This window comes from Balaenoptera physalus (genome assembly GCF_965194825.1).
Source record: "Balaenoptera physalus genome assembly, chromosome: 5".
NCBI lineage: Eukaryota > Metazoa > Chordata > Mammalia > Artiodactyla > Balaenopteridae > Balaenoptera > Balaenoptera physalus.
In genome coordinates this window covers 19,090,124-19,102,246 of record NC_138884.1, presented here as the reverse complement: position 1 = coordinate 19,102,246, position 12,123 = coordinate 19,090,124, and the positions used below count along the sequence as shown (strand labels likewise).

General features: G+C 35.8%; 1 protein-coding gene across 1 annotated transcript in view; it reads left to right on the top strand.

Moving 5' to 3' along the window:
• Positions 1-12,123, top strand: part of LOC309661485 (all-trans-retinol dehydrogenase [NAD(+)] ADH4-like) — a 54,271-nt gene that overhangs the window by 26,634 nt on the left and 15,514 nt on the right. The window contains 4 exon segments of the mRNA XM_082463175.1: positions 3,854-4,140; positions 7,606-7,648; positions 7,651-7,740; positions 8,231-8,369. Coding sequence (XP_082319301.1) covers positions 3,854-4,140; positions 7,606-7,648; positions 7,651-7,740; positions 8,231-8,369 — 559 coding nt within the window.

Below are 12,123 nucleotides of genomic sequence, written 5' to 3'. Positions count from 1 at the left end.
CCCCAAATAGCAGTTGGAAGCAATGAGGGTTTGCAGCTGAAATATGACACCACAAATGATGATGTGGAGAGAGATGGGCAAAGTTGCAGATTATGGCAACACAAAAGGAGAGAAAATAATTGGAGAATAGAAGAGCAGAAATGGTATTTATTCAAAGACAATTCTACACAGGACACGGAGCACCCTGGATAGAAGAAGAACTTCTTAAATCAGAAAGAAACTTCCAAGGCAAGTTTCCCAAAGAAAATGGGCACCAAGGGCAAAGTAAGCAAATATACTGTTTCTTTGTTCAATTCTTGTTTTGTGTGTGTGTGTCTTTATACATTTGCTAAAAGAAGCGTCCTTGGGAATTACTCTCAGAAAGCAGCAGTTTAAAGTTGATCAAAAGCTAAGTCCCCATCAACAGATGTATGGATAAAGAAGATGTGGTATATATATATACTCATATAGGTACTTCCCTGGTGGTGCAGTGGTTAAGAATCCACCTGCCAATGCAGGGGACACGGGTTCGAGCCCTGGTCCGGGAAGATCCCACATGCCTCAGAACAACTAAGCCCATGCGCCACAACTACTGAGCCTGTGCTCTAGAGCCCGTGAGCCACAACTACTGAAGCCCGCGTGCCTAGAGCCCGTGCTCCGCAACAAGAGAAGCCACCGCAATGAGAAGCCCGCGCACCACAACAAAGAGGAGCTCCCGCTCGCCGCAACTAGAGAAAGCCTGCACACAGCAACGAAGACCCAACGCAGCCAAAAATAAATAAATAAATTTTAAAATATATATATATACACACATATACATACACACTCACAACAAAATAGTACTCAGTCATAAAGAAGAATGAAATCTTGCCATTTGTGACAACATCGGTAGACCTAGAGGGTATTAAGTGAAATAAGTCATACAGAGAAAGACAAATATTGTATGATTTCACTTATACGTGGACTCTAAAAAGCAAAAACAGATGAACAAACATAACAAAATGAAACAAAATCATAGATACAGAGAACAAACAGGTGATTGCCCAGGGGGTGGGGGTGGGGAGTTGGGAAGATGAGAGAAATAAGTGAGGGAAATTAAGGGATACAAACTACCAGTTATAAAATAAACAAGTCACAAGTATGAAATGTAAAGCGTAGGGAATATAGTCAATAATTATTTAGTATCTTTGTATGGTGACAGATGATAACTAGACTTTTCATGATGAGCATTTGAAATGTATGGAATTAGCGAATCACTATGTTGTGTGCCAGAAACTAACATAGTGCTGTAGGCCAATTATACTTCAAAAACAAACGAACTCATAGAAAAAGAGATTGGGTTTGTAGTTACCAGAAGCGGGAGGGTGGGGCAGGGAGGAATTGCATGAAGTTAGTCATAAGGTACAAACTTCCAGTTATAAGACAAATAAGTAGTAGGGATGTAATGTACAGCATGGTAAATACAACCAACACTGCTGTATGTTATATATGAAAGTTGTTAAGAGAGTAAATCCTGAGTTCTCATCACAAGGAAAAACATTTTTTTTCTATTTCTTTAATTTTATGTCTATATGAAATGATGGATGTTCACTAAACTTATTGTGGTAATCATTTCATGATGTATTTAAGTCAAATCATTATTCTATACACCCCTTAAACTTATATAAGGTTGTATATCAATTATATCTTAATAAAACTAGAAGACAAAATAAAGATGATGAAAAGGATATGAGTGACCCTCATGCTAGTTATTTACTCTAGGAAATAACTGTGAATTTGCCAAAATGCTTACTACAAAGGTGGTCAATTAAATATTATTTATAATGGCCAAAAAAAGAGAGATTTGAGTAACTATGCCATAATCATAAAATAAAATTTGTATTCATTAGAAATAATGTTAGAGAATATGGAAAATATTCATTGTATATTAATAAGTAGAAAAAAGTATATTATAAAATATTACATACAATATGGTCCCATGTGAAAAAAACTCAAATGATCTACCTCAAAATCCTAAAGTGGGGGATAAAATTACAGATGGGTTTTCTTTCTTTTTTCATATTTTCATTTTGAAACTTTCCATAATTAACACATGTTGCATTTATAAGACATGATATTTAAAATACAATTCAAAATTGCATAACACGTATCAAAAAATATGTATTCATATGAAAAAAGACTGGGAAAAATCACACCAAAAGTAAAAATAGTAGCATTAGAATGAAGGAGTATAGGTTTGTGTCTTTCCACTTTCCTTCAATGTTACTTCCATTTAAAATTAAAAATATAATTTTAAGTGGTTAAAATTTTTTAAATCTGGGGATTATAAAATTTTTAATGCTTTATTTCTTTTCATACATCTTTACCCAAATTCTTTCAAAGGGACAAAATTTTTATTTAACGTATATTCTACTGATAAATTTAATAATTATGTAAGCCTCACTTCTCAAACTTTTATGTGCATATGAATCACATGGGGATCTTGTTCAAATGCAGATTTTTATTCAGTGGATTTTGGACAGGGCTTATGGCTCTAGCAAATTCTCAGGTGATGTCAATAACTGCTGGTGGCAGGGAGGTCCACATTTTGAGAGCGAAGATGTAAAACACATCTGCTCTAGCAATAAGGATTCAGGTAATGCAGAGCTGATAACAAATCATTCTATCAACAAACGCATATTGGCCATCTACCCTGCCCAAATCCTATAAATTTATCCTCTTTATTATTCTGGAGAGAAAAAAATCAAGGCTTTATAATAGGGTAAACTTTAATACACCTGTTCTTTTCGAAAATTAAAAGTGCAATGACTACAATGTAGAATTTGACTTCTTATTTTCAATTAAGATCCCTTGTCTTTAGAATAATATAATTATATATAACATCCAGCCACAAGCTCCAAAACTCTGTTTCATGAAATAATAGTATCAACATGTTCTTTCATTTTTTTTCCATGATATTCTTTCTTTCTCTCTCCCTCTCTCTTCCTCCCTCCTATCCTTTCCCCCTCTCCCTCTTTCTCAAGTTATTAAATGCAAAGCAGCTATCGCCTGGAAAGCAAACAAGCCCCTCAGCGTTGAAGAGGTTGAGGGAGCTCCCCTCAAGGCTCATGAAGTTCGAATTCAGGTGTGTGTGGACTTTCCCAGGGCGGGACAAGTCTCTTTTAATTCATAGGTTCTCACCCCACCCCTTGTTTTTTCCCTGCCGTTTATTTGTTGAAGAAACAGTCATTTGGCCTACAGAATTTTCTTCACTCTAGATTTTTCTGATTACACTCTTGTAATCTGGTTTAACATGTTTCTCCATCACTGTATATCCTCTAAACTAGTATTTTTGATCTAAATGCTTGATCTGATTCAGGTTTTATGTTTTTGTAGGAATATTGCTAAAATAGTGTATATATGTCAGTGCTACTCTCTCACTTTGATCTATTTTAAAAAGAAACCAATAAACCCATTAAAATGTGTGGGCTTCAGTTTTTGTTCTCATAACACCAAAGGAAAAAGGAAGACAAGAGAATGATTTTCACTTGGGTTTGTTCGTTATGAGCTGAATATCTAATGGCCTTCAAGTGTTTCTGCAGATTTAGCCAGTGATTCATCCATTTTCATGTTGGCAAATTTCCCCCATTTAGCTATGTCATTTAGTTTTATGACAGGCAGTCTTTATTTACATGGTCCTGCCCCCACCTCACTCTGTCCCTTTTTCACAAAGTGGGACCAGGGACTCCTGGTGGTCCAGTGGTTAAGACTCTGTGCTCCCCATGCAGGGGGCATGCGTTCTATCTCTGATCAGGGAACTAAGATCCCGCATGCAGCACGGCGTTGTCAAGAAAAAAAAAAAAAAAAAAAAAAGTGGGACCAGCTGCTTGAGAAGTTAATTTACAATTTTCTTGCCTGCACGTCACACCTGGTTCTACACGTGCCATCTTTGGCCTAAGAGGTGTCGGTCTTTCTGCTGTAATCAGTTATAAAGCAGCAGGAGCTTCCAGAATCATAGTTATTGACATCAAAAGTGAGAAGTTTACAAAGGCCAGAGCCCTTGCAGCCATCGACTGCCTCGATCCTAGAGACCTAGATAAACCCATTCAGGAGATCATCGTTGAAATGACCAATGGAGGTGTGGATTTTGCCTTTGAGTGTGTAGGTGGAACTAAAATCATGGTATGTATATTTTTTATAATAGGATATAATAAATATTGCTTATTAACATTTATAATATGTGCATATTAATATATTAAATTTTAATATTTATATATGTGTATAAATTATGTTTAAGAATAGTTATTAATACTATATTAGATATCATTATATGTTACATACATATAATTAATTTTTACTTATTAATAAATATTAATAATTACTATTTAATATTAATGTGTTTTAATATTTGTTTATTCTTTCACATGAAATTCAGCAAAAAATTAAGAGAAAACTTAGAAATAAAAACTTTCAAAGAATTGTGCCTATGAGAAGTGAGGAAAAAAAATAGAAAAGACAGATTTAGAGGAGGGAATAGACAGGGTGAATGGAGTCACCCCTAACATCCAGAGGTATCCACTCTCATCTTAAAGTAGAGCAAGGAGAGGTTAGCAACCTACAAACAAGCCAGTTCTGTCCATCAGATCTCAATAATCAGACTGCAGAATTAGGTCCAAACTATATATGTGAAATTTTCAATTAAAAAAATCAACAAGCTGCAAAATTAAAAACTCAATCTTTTTTTCCTAAACACTACAATTTTGCATCATTCAGATTTCTTCTCCTCTCAGGACAGGAAAGGCGGGCCCTTCTGAGTGCAGGGCCCTGGGCAACTGCACTGGTTGCAGGCCCACATAGCCAGTCCTGTCCGTTCTGCTCCAGAAAATGGGGTAGAGAGCCAACTGCACAGGCAACATAGGGAGAAGTTAGCCTCCAGAGCACGCAGCCTTAGTCTCCAGCAAATATTCACCTAATGCATCTTTGCTCAAAGCCAGTAAGTAGAGTTTTGTTTTGTTTTTTTAACAAGATGACCAAAGAATTCATCAACTAACTTTTCTGCTTCTTAGTTCATTAGTGAGAGCTGTGAAGTAGTTATGACACTATTCCCTTTTATTTACCCCTTCACTCAGCCTGGCTCCTACAACTCTCCTCTAGAGAGGGTACAAAGAATGAAATTCTGTACTTCAACCTCCCAGGAGCAGGCTTTGGCAATTTTCCCCTCGGTTCTTACCTGACACAACATGATACGACAAAAGAGAATGGAGACCGGGAAGGCTGCCCTTCCTGGATCTTTCCTCTTAGAGTGGTTTCATTATAATAGTGCAACTGCTTAAAAGAGGATCTGGCAGGTAATAAGCACTCGATAAATGTTAGCTATTACTGACGTTCGTGCAGTGAGGACGCCTCATACTGTACCACTCCCCTGCATCCAAAGCTTCAGGCCTCGCTTTTTCAATTGTCCTTGGCACCTGCGGCCTGCAATGTGCCACATCCATTCCTCCACTTCCCACAGCTCATATGTTTCACAAACACTGAAATTCAGCCCACTTATTTTTCTAGTATAGAGATTCTCAAAACTGGCTATATACTTCAGAAGTACCTGGGGAGTTGTTGTTGTTTTCCAGTATCAGTGCATCGACCCATACCCAGGATATTCTCATGTATTGGTTCTCAAGCTGAGAACCACTGATCCAAAACTTGGCAGGTTCCATTATTAACTTATTTATTACACCAAGAAATGTATTTTAAATTATGGAATAGAATTACACTAGAGAACCCAAATAAAAAGAGATGGGTTTATTTAATCACAAAAAGATGGGCTAACTACCCTTCCACCAAAAGTTTCCATAACTAGGGAAAGCTTTATTTCTACGTTGTGGAGGAGATTCCAGTAATGGGAATGAACTTAATTTCAATGACTGCTAATGCTCTAAAGCAGTCTAAAGAACCCAACAGAACAGTTAGAAACTTACAGTAATGGACAATTTTATAAGATTTTGAGAATTAAAAATAATTCTCATCAAAAGTTATCAGAGGCTACTAAATAAAACCCTGTATTTGCATATAATACCCATTTAACTAAGTTATAATTATGGAGGTTAATTCCCTGCTTGGATCAAAGCTCAGAAATGTAGAGAAGGGCAATAGGAAAAACATTAAATTAAAAAAAAAAAAAAAAAAAACCAGGAGTAATGTAGGCAGCTACCTTAAGGTCACAAGCAGTGCCTGTGCTCTTTACCTCTCTCTGTGGATCTCTCTGTACAATATACATTAAGCAAAAATACTTCTGCCATATAAGAAGTATAGAAACTAGAAGAGTTGCGATTTAGAAATGTTAGAAATTCTCAAAACTATAAATACATATTCAAATAAAGATTTCAAAACACATTCTAAAAGTTCTAGGTCATTGCATTATCCATCCCTAGTAAGACAGACAGAGAGAAGAGGGAAAGAATTTACTATACTTCAGATTGCTTCTTTCATATAATGATCAGTGATGAACAGGAATGGTATTCCTATTGGGACTTCTGTAGAAGTAAAATTTGCCTCAACAGGTGAGAACCAAGTTGACCACTGGCTATGATAAACGATATGGGATGTTTATATTTTTCTTGTATAATATTAGTCTCAAAAGATTTTAAATGTTCAACTATAACATAGGGCTTCTATGTGGAATGGCCATCCACAAGTTTATATCTTTCTTAAACTTATTTACATTTTCCATCTTGGCATTTTTATATTAACTCTAAACCTGCAGTAGGTTAAGATAATATTTTCTCTTTCTCTCATGCAAAGATCAATGCAAATCCCCTGGGCCCCTGTCTTCCATGTGGTGACTCAGCAATCAAGGAAGTTCAAATTTGTGGCTTTACAATCGCAACATGAGGTCCTCTTGGTTGTTAGAGTAGAAGGGACAGCTGGCGGGTTGTACACTGGCTTTTCTATTTTGGCTAGGAAATGGCACACGTCACTCCTGCCCATAGCCCAGAACTAGTCATATGACTCTACTTAACTGCAAAAGAGCTAAAAAATATAGGGAAGCAGATGTAATGTTTGATGAGCAGCAGCCACTGTTATTTTCTGTTTAACCGTTTTGCCTTCTGTTTTAAATAGCATTTCTTTTAAATTATCCTACATTGAGATCTACTAAGTTTACAGTATATGCCTCATTTTTAGACTCTAGTGAATACTTATTCACCCTCTGTTCGTGACTTAATTTTGATCCTATGTCCCTGGAATTGCAAATATCTTCATATATACCATTGAACCTGGTCGAAAACTTGTTGACTAGAGTTTATAATATCTTCTATAGATCTTTCTTTACCTTCATGTATGTATATTTTTCTTGATATACAATGAGATATATTCTAGGTTCGGCATAAGTGTGGTATTAAACAGAGTAAAATATGTTTTTTTCTTTTCAATATCTTTTTTGATGACATTCAAAATTTTATTGGATGTTCTATCCGAAACAGAACACTGGTGCCTCAAGTCTCAATCTACAATATTACAACCTCATTAGCTGGAATCCCATTATCTTGTATGCAGAGTTGTGTAAATTTTCCCTAAAGTACTGTACAAACCCACATTGGAGTTCACGTTCTACTTTTCTACTTACTCAGCTAATCTTTTTGTTTGACCTTCCAGAGAGCAGCCCTTGACAGCATAACAGTAGGTTGGGGAGTATGTACATCATTGGAGTAAACATTGGTGACAACAGATTGAGTGTTTCTGCAGTGGAGCTAATAACGGGCCGTACTCTAAATGGAACAAGCTTTGGTGGTCAGTTTTTTTTTCTTTTAATTTTCTTCATAGTAGTACTCAAATTATCATAATTAGGATTATTGAAAGGAAAGGAAAATAATTTATTTTTTAAATATTGAGTGCCTAGAATATATCTGAAGACTACATGAAAGCTATTTATTCTATTAGTTACTTGAAAGTAAACAAAGTTTCTTTATAGAAGGATAACTATAATTTGCAAATTGAAATTCAATTTGCATTAAAACGGACCAACATAGGGGAACAAAAGGTAGACGGTGATCAAATTGAGATACTTCCTTATCTAGAAACAGAAAATAATCTTGAATTTTTCTTTTGAAGAAAAAAAATTTAATACATAAAAGTACAAAAAATTAAAGATGGCAAGGGGATAACCTATTTGAAGCAATCCAAATCTGACCTAGTAATTTCATTCATTTGACCAACACTGGTTAAACTACCTTTTCATGTCAAGCACCATGTCTTTATTTGGCATTTTGGCAAATTACAGGTTTGAAAGGTATCGATTCTGTCCAAAAGCTGGCTGCTGACTACAAGAATAAGAAATTCGATCTGGATGCATTGGTGTCCCATACCCTTGCCTTTGACAAAGTTAATGAGGCATTTGACCTAATGTACCAAGGAAAAAGGTAAATTACCAAAGACATGAGTGAGCAGTTTGAAAAACCTTTATGATGATTCTATTTTCATTTGATGTTGAAAACTAACCAGTGTGTCTTTTCTGACACTTTCCACATCATCAGAAGTACTCAATGTCCTTAAAAGATTAAACAGTGGCCATTTGCAAAAAAGAAAACTTCCTACTCTATTTCCGTAATGTACATGGACATACACTGTCCCAACATAGAGTGGTGATATAAACTGACACATATTTTCCCCTTCACAAACAATTGTTAACTCAGTTGGGGCTGCTCCATAGAAAGAGAGGTTTCTAGAGTATAATGTCAGGTTCAATATAGTACAATATGGCCCTGAGTCTGGAATCATTGTGGTCTGCAACTGACACAGAATGCCCACTCCAGGCCCTTCATTATCAGACTCAGGTGAAAACCATGAAGATGAGAGCAGTGAGTGGCAGGTAACAGATACTTAAAGGGTGCCCCAACTGTCTCATTCTCTTGCTTTGTCATGGTTGTCTTATAAGTGATTCAAGTCTACAATTTTAGCTACATTGTGCTCTCTTGGCATAGACCCTGAGAACTGATTTATAAAAATGTCCCAATCAGGGGATTCCTGGTAATTGGGGAGTGGGTAAGACTAGGATCAATGATTTTGGTTAAAATAATCAACCACACTGTTGGTCAGTAGAAGCAAAGGACAAAAACACCAGGAACAGTGTTACACAGAGGAGATGCAAAAAGGCAACAAAAAGAAGTGAAAGGGGGAAAGTATATAGTTAAATGACAGGAGTTCAAAGCAGAGAATAAATGTTGGACAAGAAGAAAATAGATCCATGGTGTGAGGACCTAGGATACTTCCTGGGAAAGAAATCTGAGAAAATATCTCTACTGATATGAACTCCCTAATTTGCAAAAGTGTTACCTGCAACATATCAAAAAGAGGTTCAATAAAAAGAAAAGAACAATTAAGAAAATGGTAATAGGAACATACATATCGATAATTACCTTAAATGTAAATGGATTAAATGCTCCCGCCAAAAGATATAGACTGGCTGAATCGATACAAAAACAAGACCCGTAAATATGCTGTCTACAAGAGACCCACTTCAGACCTAGGGACACATACAGACTGAAAGTGAGGGGATGGAAAAAGATATTCCATGCAAATGGGAATCAAAACAAAGCTGGAGTAGCAATTCTCATATCAGACAAAATAGACTTTAAAATAAAGACTATTACAAGAGACAAAGAAGGACGCTACATAATGATCAAGGGATCAATCCAAGAAGAAGATATAACAATTCTAAATATTTATGTACCCAACATAGGAGCACCTCAATACATAAGGCAAATGCTAACAGCCATAACAGGAGACATTGACAGTAACACAACCATAGTAGGGGACTTTAACACCCCAATTCCACCAATGGACAGATCATCCAAAATGAAAATAAATAAGGAAACACAAGCTTTAAATGATACATTAAACAAGATGGACTTAACTGATATTTATAGGACATTCCATCCAAAAAAACCAGAATACACTTTCTCCTCAAGTGCTCAGGGAACAGTCTCCAGGATAGATCATATCTTGGGTCACAAATCAACCCTTGGTAAATTTAAGAAAATTGAAATTGTATCAAGTATCTTTTCTGACCACAATGCTATGAGACTAGATATCAATTACAGGAAAAAAGCTGTAAAAAACACAAACACATGGAGGCTAAACAATACACTACTTAATAACCAAGAGATCACTGAAGAAATCAAAGAGGAAATCAAAAAATACCTAAAAACAAATGACAATGAAAACACAACGACCCAAAACCTATCAGATGTAGCAAAAGCAGTTCTAAGAGGCAAGTTTATTGCAATACAATCCTACCTCAAGAAACAAGAAACATCTCAAATAAAAAACCTAACCTTATACCTAAAGCAATTAGAGAAAGAAGAACAAAACAACCCCAAGTTGGCAGAAGGAAAGAAATCATAAAGATCAGATCAGAAATAAATGAAAAAGAAATGAAGGAAATGATTGCAAAGGTCAATAAAACTAAAAGCTGGTTCTTGGAGAAGATAAACAAAATTGATAAACGATTAGCCAGACTCATCAAGAAAAAAGGGAAAAGACTCAAATCAATAGAATTAGAAATGAAAAAGGAGAAGTAACAACTGACACTGCAGAAATACAAAGGATCATGAGAGATTACTACAAGCAACCATATGCCAATAAAAAGGACAACGTGAAAGAAATGGACAAATTTTTAGAAAAGCACAACCTTCTGAGACTAAACCAGGAAGAAATAGAAAATATAAACAGACCAATCACAAGCACTGAAATTGAGACTGTGATTTAAAATCTTCCAACAAACAAAAGCCCAGGATGAGATGGCTTCACAGGCGAATTCCATCAAACATTTAGAGAAGAGCTAACACCTATCCTTCTCAAACTCTTTCAAAATATAGCAGAGAGAGGAACACTCCCAATCTCATTCTATGAGCCCACCATCACTCTGATACCCAAACCAGACAAAGATGTCACAAAAGAAGAAAACTACAGACCAATATCACTGATGAACATAGATGCAAAAATCCTCAACAAAATACTAGCAAACAGAATCCAACAGCACATTAAAAGGATCATACACCATGATCAAGTGGGGTTTATCCCAGGAATGCAAGGATTCTTCAATATACGCAAATCAATCAATGTTATACACCATATTAACAAATTGAAGGATAAAACCGTATGATCATCTCAATAGATGCAGAAAAAGCTTTTGACAAAATTCAACACCCATTTATAATACAAACCCTCCAGAAAGTAGGCATAGCGGGAACTTACCTCAACATAATAAAGGCCATATATGACAAACCCACAGCCAACATCGTTCTCAATGGTGAAAAACTGAAACCATTTCCTCTAAGATCAGGAACAAGAAAAGGTTGTCCACTCTCACCACTATTATTGAACATAGTTTTGGAAGTTTTAGCCTCAGCAATCAGAGAAGAAAAAGAAATAAAAGGAATCCAAATCGGAAAAGAAGAAGTAAAGCTGTCACTGTTTGCAGATGACATGATACTATACATAGAGAATCCTAAAGATGCTACCAGAAAACTACTAGAGCTAATCAATGAATTTGGTAAAGTTTCAGGATACAATACTAATGCACAGAAATCTCTTGTATTCCTATACACTAATGATGAAAAATCTGAAAGAGAAATTAAGGAAACACTCCCATTTACCATTGCAACAAAAAGAATAAAATACCTAGGAATAAACCTACCTAAGGAGACAAAAGACCTGTATGCAGAAAACTATAAGACACTGATGAAAGAAATTAAAGATGATACCAACAGATGGAGAGATATACCATGTTCTTGGATTGAAAGAATCAACATTGTGAAAATGACTATACTACCCAAAGCAATCTACAGATTCAATGCAATCCCTATCAAACTACCACTGGCATTTTTCACAGAACTATAACAAAAAATTTCACAATTTGTATGGAAACACAGAAGACCAGGAATAGCCAAAGCAATCCTGAGAAGGAAAAATGGAGCTGAAGGAATCAGGCTCCCGGACTTCAGTCTATACTACAAAGCTATAGTAATCAAGACAGTATGGTACTGACAGAAAAAGAGAAATATAGATCAATACAACAGGACAGAAAACCCAGAGATAAACCCATGCACATATGGCCACCTAATTTACGACAAAGTAGGCAAGAACATACAATGGAGAAAAGATAGCCTCTTC